We start from the raw sequence: 18,454 nt of genomic DNA, 5'->3' as shown, positions 1-18,454 counted from the left end.
TGAGGAAATCCTTGTAAACATACCAGCAACTCCAACTCAAAAAACGCAGAAGCTCTCCTATGAAAAGTGCCAGTAAATATGAGATTAACACTCCACCAGTATACACTGAGTAACAGTGTCACCCTGGAGTCACAGTATGGTCAGTCCCCTTGCCTGTGCTGCAGATTATGACAAATTGCCATTCAGGCATCCTGCAGACTAAGACAGGAATCAGATCTGATGTTTTTGCACAGCTCTTCTGGAGAGTTTTCTGACAAATTTCATCTCTAATAGCTTAGCCAAGTGATTCTGCACAGCACAACAGTCTGTTCCATTAATTACTTCTAATCAGAAGTGGACAGTAATCCTTTCATTATTGTAAAGAACAATTTCTCTACTGTTGACAATGAGAACAGTTTCACAAGAGGTCCCTTTTGTGCATCGAGGACTTGTTACTAGAGATATAACTGGAGGGTGTGTTTAATTTTCTGAATTCAAGTAATTACTTGGCAGCCTGCAGATAATAGCAGAGGAGTATCAGTAGCATCCTCCGAGCAAGGACGTTCTGCCACTCTACTTGTGAAAACAATTAGCTTTCAAAGTGGGAAAAAACAGCCTCTTCTCTTACTGAATACTTAAGAGATTTCCAATAACATGATTGCAATTAGAGGACAATATTTGCCTTCACTCCTCACAGGACACCCTAATTTTCTTGGTACGGGTTCCAGAGTGGGAGGAAAGGCACTTGTTATCCTTTCTCTCTAGGAATGTAGGTAAGGTAACCATCAAATCAGCTGCTCATGTCTGCCCTATCTCTTGGTGAAACAGAGCATGTCCCCTCTGAACCTTTATCACAGTAAAAGTTTCTAGGTGTTAGTTATTCTCACAGGAAAACAAAACAACCCTTACTCTTAAGGACTGCATATTAAGGACCTAGATCAGTATCCCCTTTCCCTTTCTGGACAAGATGCAGTACCAGAAAGGAAAACATTAAGAAATCCACAGGCCCTAAAGGATTCATAGGTAACAAACACAATTGTTTCAGCCCATCACCATGGAATATAAAGATCAATAATGAATGAAGGCTGGACGACACTAAATTAAATGAGGAAATAAGATTTCATGACCACTTTCTGTCTCTTCAGCGGGGAAAAAGTTGTGATACCGTGAGCATATGATGGCAATACTGAGCAAACAGTAGGTTAAGATTAATTTCGAAAGACAGAAATATATAGGCATTGTGTTTCCAGGCTTCTTCTAGTTGAAAAACACTAAATGTCTAGGTGGTACAAAATACTATTATCATAAAAATTAAATAGTAGTGACAATTGCAATAGAGAAAGATGTATAAGAGATGTATAGAGAAAGGAAAAGTACATGAGAAACTGATGGTCACTAGGTGAGTAATAACACAAGTGGTGCATAATATTTGTGAACATTATCTGAAAGGAATGTTGTTATAGTCCAGAAGAGAAAGAGGGTTGTTAAATTAAGGATATGTCCTGTTTTAGGAATTTCTTGTTATATACAAAAAGCTAAGCAGTTTTCTTTTCTGGAATCTGTTTATATTTTATCTTTAATCCAGGGAGTTGTTTTCTTTCCTATTACTGTCTTTCCTCAGCTGTAATTGCCTTAGAAGTATAGATTCAAAAATCTTTATTCTCTGAATATCTTAAATATCTGACACACAAACTATCAGGGGAAAAAGGTGTTGCCTTATCTCCCTTAACAACCTCTCTGTGATTAATCCTACCCTAAGCTCAGATCCCCTGCAGTAACACTGAATTTTGTAAACTGCTAAATGTTTTTAGTCTAATTCTTTCTGGGGTTTAGCCAGTCTTATCCTTGTTGTGACAAGTTACATCACTGCAAGACCTAACATCAATTTTAAACGAACATAAAGCAAAAACATTTGTCTAGCTGTGTGCTGACACAGCCCTGCTCCCACTTGTGAGGAAATCACAGTTGCAGAAAACTTTGCCTGCCACATGCCAGCACCTTCAGACATGCCCTGAAGAACTTTAATCTCCCCATCTGGGCAAAGATCAGCCAAGAAACCATGAAGTAGAGTTCAAGTTATTTTAGTTTTTCAGATCAATGAACTGCACGTGACTTAGGGATGAAGCCACCGTGCTTGTAAAAATTTGTTTGTTTTGTGAAATTGCTCTATGTCATATGGATGGAGGAACATGTATTTCTCCATTGGCTACCTCAAGTGTGTTCCTCATTTTGGCAAGAAGTGATGTTTCCTGAAATTATTACAAGACCAAAGAAGGAATACCTGAAAATTAATGGAAAAATACCATAAAAAACCCACTTGTGTTCCTTGAACAGTTAGATAGCAAAATCTGAGAGGACAGACAAAGGATTTATTGGTTCTATCCCATAATATGATAATATTGCAAGTAAATCAGTGTTTTTCATTTATAAAGAAAATGTGTCACCACACCATAAATCCTTGAGCCTAAAAAGGTAAATACCTTCACAAACATAAAATTACAGTCTTGTGTTCTAATCCCTAGAGGTAAAAAAGAGAGTTATACCTCTCAGACACTCTGAATCAGTCATGGTTCTTGCTGCTACAGCAGAGAAGCATTCATTTTTCTATTTGAAGATAGTTTTGCAGGACTGTTTAAAGTTGCAAGTCCCCACTGCTAAAATGCCCTAAAAACCAGTCCTCACAGTTTCCATCTTGCAAGGCAAGGATGCAGGAACTCAATTTCCCTTTTATCCATACATGATTTTTACAATTTCTTTTCCCATTTCAGTTCACAGAAATTATGCAGGAGCCTTGGGAACCTGAGCTTCACTTCATGTCAGGAACTGCTAAAATCTTTGCCATACTGTTTTTCAAACAGAACTTATACCTCTGGGAACATCACTTTGTCACATTTCATCATTACTGAATGCACTCAAAAACCTCCAGACAATAAAGTGAAATTTATATTTCTCCCACTGGAAAACTTCTTGGGCTTACCATACTTTATCATAGAGACCAGCTTCCCTTGCTTGTCAAAAATAGTGTGTTGCTAGTTTTTCTACAAATAATTTACTTGTTTGTTGGTCCACTTGGGACTGCATAAGCATTTGGAGGTTGGTCAGGGGGAAAAGTGCCTAACATTGAAAATATCTTTCAATTAACAGCATTTTAGCTCCATGGACAGAGAAGTTTTTTTCCTACAAGCTTACCTTCTTGCTGTAGGGTATTTCAACAGAGACAAGTATTTCTTCAGGTTTAACTATTGTCTTTCTGTACCCAGTGAAAAACTTCTCATCCATCGTGATAGTCCTTTTGCCCTCTGTAAAGCAAATAAATATCAATGGTGGATGAATGAAGAATGGCAATAGAAAATGCAAAAGAGCCTTCAACCTACACAAATCACTCTTGATATGATATCTGTTTTCATTTTTCCACCCACTTTCACCAAATCAGGAAGTATTTTCTCAGGTTTACTTTGGTATTTATGGAATCTATGACAGCTTCTGCCTATGTGTTTTCTTTGCACAGGCAGTGATCAAAGACACCTCTTTCCGTCTTCATCTAACTAAAGCTGAGCCTCCAGTTGAACCAGTTTCCAAAACCCCAATGAAATACTCTCTTTCTCCTTTCCATGGCCTGCACAAAAGCCAGCTCAAGAGAAAGTCAGTTCACTGACCAGACAGTCCATTTACTTCAAAGATCCTATTTCCAAAAAATTACTCCCAAGAGCAAATAAAAACTGAGATGTTTGGCTTTCTTCATAGAAAAACACAACAAAACAAGCCTCAGTCTTCATCTGAATAAACCGTAAGGATCAAAGTATGATAGTGACAGAAACTATTTCGTGCCTAATAGACATCTTCAATCAGCTCTTCACAAGGATGTACCTGTAAGTACATACACAGTACCAAAGATAAAATCTGGCACAGAAGTTCAAAATCCTTTAAGAAGCCAAACTTAGGCCTAGCTTTAGAACTTCAGCCCCAAAAAGGGTGAAACCCCTGAAGACTCAGACTGAGCCTATTTTACTTAATGTTAACTTCTGTTTTCAAGTTCTGACCTGACCTAACAACCCCTAGCAAAGGGGTGTTGATTATCCCACTCCCCTCAGTGCCACAGGAAAATGTAAGTAACTTACCTTTTGATACCAGAGTCAATTTGCTTCCACTTGCCATTAACACAGGATTTAAATCAGAAATTGGGCTTGCTGTCATTATGTTCCCACCAAGAGCCTAGAGAGATAATAATGCATTAGATAAATATTAAAAATCTCAGCAATTTTACGCCTCTAATCAAGTGGGAAAACCTAAGTGCCATGAAGTCAGTTGCTGTCCCAGTCAATACTGATGCTTGCCTGAAACAGACTTAGAGTAGTGTTTTATTAATGCATCACAGCTACCTTATGCTCAAACCTCATGGGCACGACAATGCCAAAATTCAATCACTGTAGCTGCCATTAAGGGAAGATCCATGAAACTATAAAGCATTTTCTCAGTAACAAACAGGACCCCAAGTTTTTTGTCTGCAATACCACTGCATGGCACAGTTTCTCATGGAACAAAATTTCATGTTTGGTAGATTGGTTTACCAGTTTGCTTTTTTTTTTTTTTCCTTGTAGTATACAGAGTTCGAACCTTCCCCTTTAAAACTAGAGGAAAATTTGCCAGATCTGATGCATTAACACTGTGACTAGCATGGCTGTGCTGGCAGTAATATACACACCTGCTTCTTTGAAGTTTGCCCAGCAGCCTAAATACATTTTTGTTAAATTAGCCAAATCTCACTACAATTTCTCCCACTTGCTGATAACAGCAATGGAAAACCTGGACAACTGCCATGTTTCCCTTGCTTGCTAGATCTGTGACATCAGCATGGCACAGACAGCAGCTGAGACCCAGGTTGCTGTCAGTGTGCTAGTTTCTTTGCTGAGGTTTGCAAATGTTCTTATGTGAGGAGCACAAGGCACACCAACATTGGGTGAGGCAGGCCAGCTCCTCAGGCTGAGCCTTCAGTTACAGTCCCTGGTGCTCCCGAGCCACTTACAGCAACATTCCTGATCTGTGGCCCTGCAAACCACCGCAGCTGTTCCAGGACAGCCTGGAAGACTTCGGTTTTGTACGGAGGAAGGTCTGCCACTGCTTTTCTCATCACCTCCTCTACTGAGCGCAGGGTACAGGCAGCGCCGATGGTGACCCCTGTAAACAAACAACAGAAAAGAGTTGTTGTCCTCCAAAATGGCAAGGGACAGGAGAACGGTTGTAACTGCATCTGCAAAGCTTAGATGCCACTGCATTTAATTAGACCTTCAGTTACACTAAACTACTCAGCATGCATTGCACGTAAACATCACATCCTCAAAACAAAATTCACTCATGTCTCTCGCATGACAACCCCCTATCCTTTTGCATCAGGGTATTATTAACAATATTGTCCTCCTATAGGTATTAGTTTGTCCTTTGAGAAATGAACTCCACCTTCTTTTCAGTTTCCACACTTCAAAAATCCTACCAGACATTGGGCCACATGCACTACATTGCATTTATTTGTAAGGCTGACCCATTTCCACCATGAAGATAAAGGCAATAGAACCATAGAATTGTTAAAGTTGGAAAATACTTCCAAGATCATTGAGTCCAGCCTTTGACTGAACATCACCATGTCAGCTAAACCATAGCATTAAAGTGCTACATCCAGTCATTTCTTGAACACTTCCAGGAATGGTGACTCCATCACCTCCCTGGGCAGCCCATTCCAACGCTTAGCCATCCTTTCAGTGAAAAAATTCTTCCTGATATCCAACCTGAACCTTCCCTGGTGCATCTTGAGGCCATTTGCTCTTGTCCTGTCACTGAAAAGAGACCAACCCCCACCTGGCTACAACCTCCCTTTGGGTAGTTGTAGAGCAATAAGGTCACCACAAGCATCCTTTTCTCCATCATGAACACCCCAGCTCACTTTTTTTACATGCCACTCACTTGATTCCTTGCATGGAAAGACATAAAGCATACAGAAAGCAGTTTTTAAACTGAGGATTTTCCTTCTTATCTCTTTATTATTCCACGGAATCCCTGTTCACCTCACAGGCTTTCTGCCTCTTTTTTGCTCACCTGTTTCAGTGTGCTGAACCGCATTCATTTCAGGGATCCATGCTGGTGCTATTATTACTGGATACAACATGTTCTTTAACCTCATCTCGATACCTGAAGGAAAAGTAAGACTCCTTCAGTTACACATAGGTGACAGAGACCCTAAATTAGCTGTTTCCCAATGAAATGTAAGCAGGCCTACTGAGGAGTCAGTTCATCAATCATCTGTTACACAGATTATATAAGGACACAGATATACCAAACTAAAAGCTGTTTTCCACTAATATCAGAGTTCTCACAGGGAAGTTTTAGAGATTCTTTTCTAGTCTTACAGTCACCTTCAAGACACTGCTTGGTACTTGTGTAGCCTGGCTATTGTTGTACATAATCCTTCAGGAAAGAACAGTGGATGCAATGAACCATACAACATTTGGGGATTGCCTTCTGAACCAATTGCTCAGGCTAACAGCATTATTAAATATGCCTGAACTCTCCTCCTCAGCACTTTCATTTGCAGAAGTATCTATCTGGTGTGAGCTAACAATAAGATTTCAAGTTTTGAGAGTTTGCCCACTGAAAAGTCCTTCAAAACACAGGTCTCACAACTAAATTCACTTGATTATGGAGATATTTTATGCTGTGTCACTTCCCTCTTCTCCAAATTTCACAAAATGGCACAAAGGCTCAGAGATCTGGATTAGCATTTTTTTTGCCCAACACAGCAAAGGACAGGAAAAAACATTCACTGTGAGATTAATCTACCTGAGAAGAAAATCTGTTCCTATATACAACCTGAAAATTAAACAGCTTTTAACAGCACTGGCATGAGAGAAGTTTGCATTTGCACTGTTTTCACAAAACATTCCATGGAAAGTTTTTTAACTGCTCGTAATGAGTATCAGCTCTTTCTCTTACCCACTTCTGTGTTCCCCACAACGAGTTTGGCATTGGGGTACTGAGATTTGAGAGCCACCAATTCCTTGAGAGTTGTAGGCTGGATCCACATCACACGCTCGCCTTTGAAACACATCCGTTTCTGCTGTTTGTTACTCTGAGTCTGCAAAAGTGAATTCAGAGAGAGCTCAGACCCTACATCAAGCCAAGAATCTGTGTTCACATGCTGCCCCTGCCTATGCCAGGCCAGGCTTCATCTCAATCAAGTTACTGAGAAGTGGCTGTGATATCCTCAATGTTGTTGGCAGTTGGCCATTCCCCATCCTTCTTCTAGCAGTGAAGGAAATCTCTTTTGTGCTGACAAAAGTGCTCCTGTCCTGATACTGCCAGGTGCATCCTGCTGCCACATCTCCCTGGCAAGACCTCTGCCAGCAAGCTCCATCTGACCAAAGTTCTGGCAGATGCCCTTGGCTTCAGCCACCTTACAAATAATGGGTTTTCCATTCTTACCTCAATCCAAAAATGTCAGCCTTCAGCACTAATGAATTTTAGCTACCAGGTAGGCCAGATTCTGATTCCCTTCTTAACTCCTTCATCCAGTGACTGAAGAAAACAGACTTACATATCTGCCTCAGAGCAACATGAGATCAATCCTTGGGCAGGAGAACATCTTGGAGAAGAAACAGAGGAGCCCTATCTCAAGCTTAATGTGTCTTATGCTATGGCCTATGAGAACCTACTCATTACACATTTAGGCTTGGTACAGCAGCAGAATTAATGACTGAATTTTAGTTGTTCATTAAATGTGAAGGAAGCTGTGAACACACCATGTGCTGGATTAGATTCTTGACTGGGAAGAACTGCTTAGGGGAAAATATCCCAAAAGAGACAGCAATGAAACATGGAGGAAAAACTGATCTCACCTAACTTTTAAAGTTAGTGTAACCCAACCAACTTCTACTCTTGCTACACTGACTGAAGGGAAGTTGATGCTTTTGGAAAGTCAGCTAGTTGAGACATATGTTCAGCTACATCCCATATCTCCTCCTTCCCTTCCTACACTATAAAGAGAGCACAGGGATAAGCTCAGATACACCTGTATTTAATGTAGAAGTTCACACGTAACCTAGTAAATTGAAATTTAGATTTCTGCAACTGTTCCACCCCTTGACAGGCAGTGACCAGAAAGGAAGGCAATCCAAGATCAAAGACATATATAGTGAGAACCAGAGAGGAAAGCCAGACAGCTGGAGCAGACACCTGGACCACATATTTTTTAAGTCACGCTGGCTTAAACTCCTTCTGTTTTATGAAAGAAGGAAGGATTCATGCCCATGTATTTTCCTTTACCAGCAGCCATCTTTTGCCCAGCCACCTCCTCAGGGCAGAGTCACTCAAACCCCGTGCAGAACAGTGAAACCAACAAATCACGTACTATTTCTTTTTGAATGAACTTACCAATAACTCTGGTGGGAAGATTGGCTCCTGTGTGGGGTCCAAAGGCCGGAACTCAGAAGAATTGAACAGGCTGGAGGACAGCATTTTCTGTGACAGAGAAAGTGCAAATGGCTAGTGGCAGAGGACAGAGCTATCCCCATAGAGCCCTAAGTCATTCCTCTTTCTAGTCAAACCCTTGTTACCATTTCATGGAGCAAAGAATAGCAAACCCAGTGAAGTGCTGCCACCTCATCCAGTATTTCCGGTACTTCAGTCATTTTTTCCAATTTCAATGCATGTTTGAAACCTCAACCCTGAACACTAATATGTTTTTGTAGATCAAAAGTGCCCTTTCACACTGGCATGTTAAATTACATCAAAGATACCTCTTCTGAGGTAAGCTTTTCTGACCATAAAATATAAATTAGTCTAAACTGCTTTGCATAAATATAGCTAAAATAAAAGCACTGGGATTTGGCATACAACAAGCCAGAGCTAAGATTTTCAAACATCAGAAATAGAGAAAAAACTAACAGTTGAGAGGCACCTTACCACACTGTCTTCTTTTCCATTCATGCAGCAGCCTGGACCATTGGCTTTTCCTCCACAGCAGCCCCCATTCTGAAGAAGAAACAAGCACATTTCAACTATTTTAAATAAAGTCAGAACATTCTGATTTTTACAGGATGTCATCCTCCCCTTTTGTCAATCCCTGGATTGCAGAAATTTGCATTCATTCATAAACTCTTGCATTATAAAATTTTTCATTTATAAACTATTTGGAGAGAAAACTCCTAGCAGTCTTAATTGCTGGAGTATTCCATGCAACACTGGATGCTTCCTAACAAAGAAAACACAGAAATTCATTGGAATTTTCCAGCAATGAATTTCTCTATATTCTCTGTTTCCTAAATTTATTATACACTTGCACTACCTTATTCCTCAATTCCTAGTTTTTGTTCCTTCATTGTTTTTACCTCGACTGGTACATAAAACGTAATTAATGTTTTTGTTCCAGATATTCTGAAAGGTTCCAACTGCATAGTTTATTGGAACAGAAATTAAATTACTTCATTCATCACTGGACTGCAAAGTTTGGGAAAGATCATACTGTGGAATTAACTGGTTTTCAGATCTGTTTTCACAGGAAGATGTATCACTTCAATATATCAGCAGGTGGTAACACATTGCTTACAGTTGTCACTATGCTATTTTGCAGAAATGTTGCACCATGTAGATTCAGAAGGAATTTATATCTATCTCACTATTGTAAAACCTGTGTCATGATGGCTAGTCATGCTCATCAGGACATACACATTCACATCACTTTCCAAGAGATGGACATTGAAAACAGCCCAGAGAGCTCTGAATATCTGCACCACAGTAGAGCCAGATAGGTGGCTAATACATCAAAGCTCTAATATTATACTGAAAATTGAGGTTATGGGTTCTAACATAAAGCTTACCATGCTATTTTCCCTCCCACTACGACAGCATCCGGTGCCATTGGCAACTCTGCCACAGCAATTCATGTCCTGTGGGAACAAAACCTGTTCTGAGAAAAAATGTGCAGATTCCAAGGAAATAAAGTAGACTTGATTCCTTTTGGAGGGAAATTGATCGCACGTCTATTATATCCAAAGCAGGAATAGGAGATGGAAGATGCCAAGCAAGTAGGTGTTTCTGTTGGCAGTGCAAAGCAATATCCCACAGTGTGATGGCTGGGTCACGCCCCTTCTGCTGACAGACCTATTGTTCTGGTCTAGGACTGCTCTCATTCAACCAGTATCTCTGCTCCAGCTGGAGCTGTGAGGAGATACCCAGAGAAAACTAAAAGTGACAAGCACATACAATCCCTAGTACTCTACCACCAGGCAGATTATCTGACTTCTTTTTCAACCTGACTCCAACTACTTTCATTTCTTGAATTGCCCTTATTTTGGAAGAGGCAGCAAATAGCAGATGACTGTTCACATTCCACCTGCTGGTCACAGTTTTGTAGATCTCTATCAGAGGTCAAAATAAACCAGTATATGGGCTACATAGAGCCCCTTCCTCTCCCTGACATCACTTTTCCAGGCTGAAGTGTCCCAGACTACTCAGTGCTTCCCTGTGTGAAAGTCAGATGTGATCCTTGTTCCACTTGTCTGAATCTTCTGCTGTTCTGCTACACCATGTTAGGGATGAGAGAAGCAGAACTGCATGGAATACTCAAGTGTAGGAAGAGCAATGATACAGAAAACAGCATGGCAGTGTTTTCTGTTTTGTTCTCTACCCTCTGAAGTGCTGCTCTCACTGTCAGCAAGTATTCAGCTGATGCTTACATAAAACTGTCTATCAGACCTCCTAGATCATCTTCCTGTGTAGTAACAGGAAAATGAACTTTTGTCTGCCCACAGCCTATCTTTTTATGTGCAAAATGAGAACTGCGTTTCACTCTGTAAATTGCTTTGCATTTTTTTTACCCTCAATTTTTTATCCCATTCTATTCTCTCAGGTCAATAAAATCCTTTTGAAATTCCTCAGTCAGTTCCTGCCTTTGCTACCCAGACTAACTTGATAACTCACATCACTATTGACACTCTTTTCCACAACATTTAGGGATACCTTCAACAGCCTTGCTTCCACCACAGGTCCCAGCAGAACTCCACTGATCATCCTTCCATTGCAAAAACACATCATTTTCTCCTACCTGCCATTTCCTGCCTTTTAACCAATCTTTCATCCATACAGATTTCTTCCCTCTTGCCCCATATGGCTCTTTATTGTCTCTTTGGTGAGACACTGTTGAAAGCCTGTTGGAAATCCAACTAGGCTATATCAACTGGGTTTATCAGCCATTTGTAGTGGATCTCAGTCCTGTTTGTACTATCTTTTGTTGATCTCAATTCTGGATAATAAAATTAAATTAATGGGCATCATTCTAAATTCTTTCCTTTTGGTATTTAATACCAGTGTAGTCCCATAAGTGGCCAGTAATCACTGAAGTACCTAATGATTCACTTTTCTTCACAGCCTCCAGCAGTCTTTCAGGTACAAAGGCACTAGAAAAAATTTATGGCAAAGCTTCATACCTCACCCAAACCAGTAGAATAATTCTGAACAAGAGCTATACAGCAGTGACTTCAGCTTCTTTCCAGAGCTATTCCAGCTCTGCAGCTGATCTTTCAAGCAAGCAAGTTCCTCATCAGATTCCTCCACAGCATGTCCCTATCAGTGCACCATACCTTTGCACTTTTTCCACATCAGGGATCATCTACAAACTGTATTATGCAGAGATTGTGAGTTTCTAGAGACTTACAGAATAGAATTACAGAGTCTGATTACCTGTGATCCAATAAGGGATCATCAGGCAGATTTTATTCAAGTGTTCCACTTCCAGTAACTGGGGTGAGTAAAGCAGTTGCTCTTTTTGCATTATTAATACATGAAGCACATACAAAGGGGTCAAGAGTTGGAGTTGCATTGTTACAGCATGTGTATCTCCTTCCTTCCCATTTTAGCTCATGGTGTGCTTCAGTAGCAGAGAGAAAAACAGCCAGCCTTCCAGATGTTTTTTAAATGTTATCCAAAGACACTTACTTTAGCAAATGTCCTGTATCCTTCCAGAATGGGTCTGTAGCCTGTACACCGACACAAGTTCCCTGCATTGCCAGAGCAAAAGGTTAAAGATTTAGCATAATTTGGCTACGAATGTCTCTTCTTTTAGATAATTTCATTGTTTCTCACCAAAGATTGTCAAATATAGACAAAGCTAATGAAAAAACTGGGAGGGAAAAAACTTCATTAGTAAACCTGCACAATCCTACCATTCCTTTTTGTTGAAATTTTAAATTGAAATTCATTTAGAACAAATTCAATCTGCCATATTCAGTATTCATTAATCTCAATTGTGTGAGCCTTATCAGTGTGACAGCTATATATTCTGTCTCCTGAACTACAGAGAGATTGCTTTCTCCTGCATCATCATTCCTTTTGGATCATTTCTGGAAGGACAGTAATGACTCTAACTTCAACCTCTCAGATGATTGGCACAGTTGGATTCTGCCCCACTCCATCATGTCTATTGCTGCCTTGGTCCTTTACTTGAGGTTGCCTGGCCCGGATGTTCTCCATCACCTCTGCAGGCTCTTGTGACAGCAGTGAATAACAAGGACACTTACAAGCCCCTCGGGGACAGGTCACCTTTTGTTCTGTGTTAATATTAGTGGGTTCCTAAAGCAAGACTGAGGCCACTTGCCCCCTGCTTATGGGCAAAGAATGAGGTTCTGTGAGATCTTCCACAGGCCACTTTTTTTCACTTCATAGCACCTACCCAGTCCCCTAGTGGAAAAGATAGTTCTTAACCTCATAACATTCAGCTATTTTTAATAAAATACATTTCATAAAGGTGCACCTCCATCCCATTTGGTGAAGCAGATGTAATAAAAGCAGAACAGGTTGCATCCCTGAAGGGTTTATGAGTATTACCTTGGAAAGCATCTTCAATGTCTTCCATTTTGGGCTCGGGGTTGTTCCGAAGCAAAGTATACATAGACATGACAATGCCTGGAGTGCAAAAGCCACACTGGGAACCATGACTTTTTGCTATCCTCTCCTGAGAAGAAGTAAAAACAGCCATTAGCCTGTAATATCACGGTGACTTCACCGTGGTGCCTGTTTCTGTAACATCTCTGCTAAAAAGAACACCCAGTCTCACCAGAGGAGCTAAGATTATCACCAGATGTTATCAGATGAGGTGGCCAATTAATCTGTGAAGAAGACTTAACCAAAAAAAAAAAAAATTAAATACATAAATTTAAAAAAATAAAAATTTTTTTAAAAAAATAAATAAATAAATTAAAAAAAGAATGAAAAGTTTGTACCTAGGCTTTGAACACACAATGTAACTGAAGGTGACTAGAAGCCAGAATCAAAGCTTAGAATCTTCAGGGGAAGTAGGGAAAAGAACACAAACAAGCAAAGGTCAGATTGGCTGCCATCCATTGATGCGTGTCTAACTTATTTTTCACTTTGTTGTTTACTGTCTTGGATAGATATTGGCACAAGTCCTACCCACTGTGCAAACTGTGATGAATCACAGTTTACCTTAAGGGAGCAGGATCTCTGAGAAATCTGAGGTAAGGCTGCATTAAAACACTGTGCTAGAAAAGCAAGGCTTCACATTCCTGTCACACCTCCCCAACAAGAATATTTTAGGATTACAGAAACTTTGCTGAAGCAAAATTTACTTCACTATCACAGGGAGGGTTCCTAACTATGCAAGATGAGAAACTAAGGTCTTTCATGGAAGGCCATCTCAGGTTTACTAGCTCTAGGTCATTATATTGGCTTTCCCTGCAACATCAGTCTCCCTGGTCCAGGATGTGAACCAAATGCAGACAGTGTATCCTGAGAACAAAAGCATTCGCAATTCAGCCAGGATAGCACCAGTTTACTTGCTAGGGGCATAACAGAGCTGTAGCATTGACCCAGGGGGTTTTATTCTGGCACTTAGTCATTCCTGCAAGTAGGGACTACTCATGTGGAAAGCCAATCTCTTGGCTTTAACATTACAATGGAGGTCTCAAGACTCTGTAACAGGATTAATTATCCGAGGAAAACATGGATAGAGGATTTAAAGTTACCACTATTAATAGCTTACCTGGGCTGGGTGCAGCCTGGATTTTGTGTTTCCTATGCCTTCAACAGTAGTTACAGCTACATGATGCAGGGCACAGACAGGGAAGAGGCAAGCATTGGCAGTATGGTGGCTACAATAATAAATTAAGGTCATTTCATTTGACAGTGCTGCTCAACAAAGGAAAAAGGGAACAGGAAGACTGAAGAGTACTTAGACACTATAGCAGCGAGTACAATAAGAGAACTTAAACAGATGTGATACAGGTATTTGTTACAAGCCAAATCCTACACACCTAGTCATCCAAAGTTCTCATCAACTTCATTTGAAGGTTAAACTGAGCATGCACCATATGATTTGACCTAGGAATAATAACTTTAAACATCCTTGTTGCATGTTAAGCTACACAACCCATATAAGTAATATATAGGGGCAGAGTACAAATACCAGGATGTTATTCAGCTGAATACAACTTCAGCTGGCCCCTTGCAAAGTTAATTAAGAGAAGGGAGTTCTTGGCCTTTTACCTAGAAAGCTGTTTCTAGAGGGTACTCATACTGAAAAAGTCTAGACTGAAGGTAAAACAGAATAATGTGGCCAAAACTCTTACAAGAACTAAGTACTTTATCTCATTTCTATCAAGACAGAATAATGACCCTAATACCCTATTCATGGCCAAACTATTAAGTGGAATCACTAAGTTAGATGATCCAAGTTAAAGTATCTCCAAATATATCAAAGATTTCAGTGCTTTCTATTCCCCACAGTAAATATAAACTGCAGCCTGTCTCTCTGCCTCATCCTCTCCCTCTATTCCCCTTTTTGTTTGATGCCATTTCTTCACCTTTTGATTAATTAAAGTGAGAATAGGAGGAAAGTTTATTTCTCAGAAAGTAATTCTGACAGTTACAAGTAGAGAAAAAAGTATCTGCTGGCATACAGAAACCAAATTATTGTAGTAATACAAATAACAGTAAAGATTTTATCACAGTAATCATTATTTGGATCATCATAGGGAAAAGCTACATTACACTGCAAGAGTATTTCTGAACTGGGAAAAGGCAGATAAGCCGATGTGCTAGAATCAGAGCAGATATTGCAAGGTCAAACCAAATAGTTCTGTGCAATGCTTTATGAAAAAAAACCTCCTTGTTTTTGCCTTCTAAGTTTATGTTCTGAAAGTGAAAAATTATGTTTTGGCAGAAACATTCATTATATAACTCTTAAAAAGAAAACGAAAACAAAACAATACCATTTCTGGAATGCCAAGAACCTGGGTCTGTTCACATTTCAAATTGCAAAGGATACAGGATTTTCTTCTGAAAGGGATCATACTTGGATATCATAACAGTGCAGGCACCACATCCACCTTCTCCACAGCCTAGTTTGGTTCCACATAGGCCCACTGAGAGTACGGGAATTAAGGAAAACATGAAACATGTTGGCAGAAACCTGCTCAAGTTGTCAATCAAGGCTTAGCAACAAGTTCTTGCTGGAAACCCAACACTCATTTTTACTGCTTAATAATTTGACACAAGCAAAGTTTCAAATGCTGGCATGTGAGCTTTGAGATCAACACCCAAAGCCCTAATAAGGAGGCAGCCCACGTTGCAACAGACTCAGAATAAACAAAAAAAAATCTGAACTTCAACAGTTCCCACTTTGCTTTACTCAGAGAAGGAAATGACTTAAAGTAGATAAAGCACTCAGTAATTGCTGAGCAGGAGCTGTTCAGGCATGCAGCCACATCCCTGAGCTGCATGATGACATCTCCAGCACCTCTCACTGGTGGTGGTTGACTTCTTCCTACACCTGGTGACTCCCAACACCTGGAAGGCTCCCAGGCAGGGCAGTCACTCAGTGCTACAAGGCACACAGTTTAGCACTGATGCAGGATCTGAACTTGAACTGCTCCTGAACTACCTGCATCTCAAGAGTTTTGGCCACCCAACCTTCTCTCTTGACCCATATAGGATCACTTGCCAAATTCCTAGGGACAAAACCAGCCAAGCACACTTCCCAGGAGTCTGGTTCCCATAAAACCATAGGAGGTAGACAATGTGAGCCAGAAGTGGTGGAGATGCACAGAACCTCGGCAAAGACACTTGGGACCTCACAAAGCTCATGGACTGGCCTAAGTGGATTCCTCTGCAGGCTGCAGAGCTCATGTCTACATTTTACAATCAGGCATTAGATCAGATGTTCTGCAAAGGGATTCAGAAGAAAATTCCTTGAGTCACTTCTTCTTTGGGTTCCTTCACTCACTAGAAAGTAATTAGAAGGTGTTACTTTTTGCAAAGAGGATTGGACAATGCTGAGACATTTTGGTGGGGGAAAAAAACAGTTGATTTCATTGGCAATGAACACATGCTTGTGTTGAGATAATCAACCTAGGCCTGTGAAAAAGCAACGGGTACTGTGGTAGAGAGAATCAAATCACCTTTGTCTTCACTGCAAAGATTCTGGAACTGACAATTTTCAAAGAATCATAGAAATTATAGAATTATTTAGGTTAGAAAAGATGTTTAAGATCACCAAGTCCAACCGTTAACCTAACACTGCCAAGTCCACCACTAAACCCCATCCCTAAGTGCCATGTCTGCTTTTCATACAATCATGTGCCTGCTTGAGCAGAAATACAGCTTTCCTATGCCATCCAATGTTTCTCTTGACAACAGTGCTATCCTGCCTCAATAAAACATGTTTCTGAAAGTATTTGTCTATCCCTAAACAGACATGTACAAAATAAGTTCCCCAGAATGCTCATGCAGAAGATCAGTAGGTTTTGAAGAGCTCAGGTTATGCCTTTACAAAGTTATTTGCATTAGATATCAACAAGCTTAGACACAAAAGGCCTAGTGGTAAAAAGTGCACAGAGGCACAAGAGTTATGCCACTTATATTTCCTCTTGACCTTTACCCACACAAGGTACAGTCAGATCAAGAGGGCTGTGTATAGTTCTGTTGGAAATCCCAAAGAGAAGTGTGATTCATACCCTCATGCTTCCTTCAGATCCCAGACAAACAGAACATGGCAGTAGGGTGAAAAAAGTATGCATGATTTTTTCAAGTAGTACACCAGCACAGACAGGAGCAGTTTGGCACAGGTACACACCCAGCTAGCCAGACAAAAACCCAGAAAACATGGAATGACACAAGCTACGGAACCAGACCTAGCGTAGCCAGCCTGGTCACCGCAGTAATAGCTACCCAGGTTCTGAAGCTATTCTGACTCACGTGTTGAGCAGCTTCAAACAGGAGTGAAACGTGACTTCCTGCATCTGCTCATGTAAATGTGCTCATGTAAACACGTACGTGGTGGGAACCCCTGCCTCTGAGCTTGCCTCCCAGGGTCATCTGATCAACAAACCACAGAACTACCATTTATTGGATATTAGCTATCCAGTAACATCCAAATTAATGGATGATACAACAAGGATTTCAAGTGGCTGTGATGTTTTGGACAGAAAATTGTTTGCAATTTGTGTGGAAGAAAATTAAATTTCCTTCAATTTTATTGTAATCTCAATATTGCTTCCTTTCCATCATATTCTAATTCCTAGACATTCTGAGAGTTTTTCCTTTAAAGCGTTAATAAAGTATTTAAAGTTTACTTAAAGTATATTATTTAAAATTTGCCATAGTTTATGCTAGAAATACCAGCTGTAATCTCTGCCAGCCCATGCAGACCACTCCCTCTTATACTCTGTGTAAAAGCTCTGCCTAGCACTCAAGTGACAGACACAACAGTAAACAATCATGAAATGCTGTAGGCATTTAAAGCCGCCTGCAGTTTCTTCTGACACCGGATACATTTTCTTCGTAGATAAGTTAGCAGAGTTGTTTCTGGGTCCACATCTTTTTCCACCACCTGCAAGAAGCAAAAGGTACTATTACACACAGAAGGTTTTACAACACAGACATGTTAGTTGGAAGGAGAAAGTCTGGTCTTTCTGCAACTTCAAGGGAGAAAAATCACTGATTAATACAGCAATGTTGGTCATGTATCCAGACAAAATGTTTCCTTGAATTTATTGTTATATGCTATGTTATATATGCTATATATGTTATATTTATATGTGTTACACAGGTCAGAGTTTTTCAGCCATGGCACACTGAGGCAAATCCCAGAAAAGCCTTCATCAAAAATGGCAAATAGCATTAGCAGTGAGGAAAAAACTGTGTTTTGTACTCAAGTTTTGGGTTCCTCACATCTCCCCAAACGGTATCTTGTCTTTACTGACCATGCATAGCTGAACTCAGTCCCTTCTTCTTACTGATACAAGAGGTAGAAAATGAACAGATAAACAGAATGACAGAAACAGCAGCAGTAACAGACATTGCAGAGGAAAAAAGCAACACCAAAAATTCTGTGGCAACACAGGTGTTGCAGGATGGGCAGCAAGTACCAGTCCTCTTGAAGATTCTCTTTCTTCCTTTCTAAATTAATCATGTTGCA

At 40.2% G+C, this 18,454-nt stretch overlaps 1 protein-coding gene across 1 annotated transcript in view; it reads right to left on the bottom strand.

The window, feature by feature from the left end:
- Positions 1–18,454, bottom strand: part of XDH (xanthine dehydrogenase) — a 52,683-nt gene that overhangs the window by 27,621 nt on the left and 6,608 nt on the right. Inside the window, 13 exon segments of the mRNA XM_050314349.1 lie at positions 3,169–3,278; positions 4,098–4,191; positions 5,003–5,154; positions 6,067–6,159; positions 6,961–7,102; positions 8,398–8,484; positions 8,929–8,997; positions 9,843–9,911; positions 11,959–12,020; positions 12,847–12,973; positions 14,021–14,129; positions 15,305–15,401; positions 17,809–17,866. Coding sequence (XP_050170306.1) covers positions 3,169–3,278; positions 4,098–4,191; positions 5,003–5,154; positions 6,067–6,159; positions 6,961–7,102; positions 8,398–8,484; positions 8,929–8,997; positions 9,843–9,911; positions 11,959–12,020; positions 12,847–12,973; positions 14,021–14,129; positions 15,305–15,401; positions 17,809–17,866 — 1,269 coding nt within the window.

The sequence above is a fragment of the Myiozetetes cayanensis genome, unplaced genomic scaffold, assembly GCF_022539395.1.
Source record: "Myiozetetes cayanensis isolate MyiCay16 unplaced genomic scaffold, myiCay2020 scf2-11, whole genome shotgun sequence".
NCBI lineage: Eukaryota > Metazoa > Chordata > Aves > Passeriformes > Tyrannidae > Myiozetetes > Myiozetetes cayanensis.
This window is presented reverse-complemented; position numbering and strand designations above follow the sequence as displayed.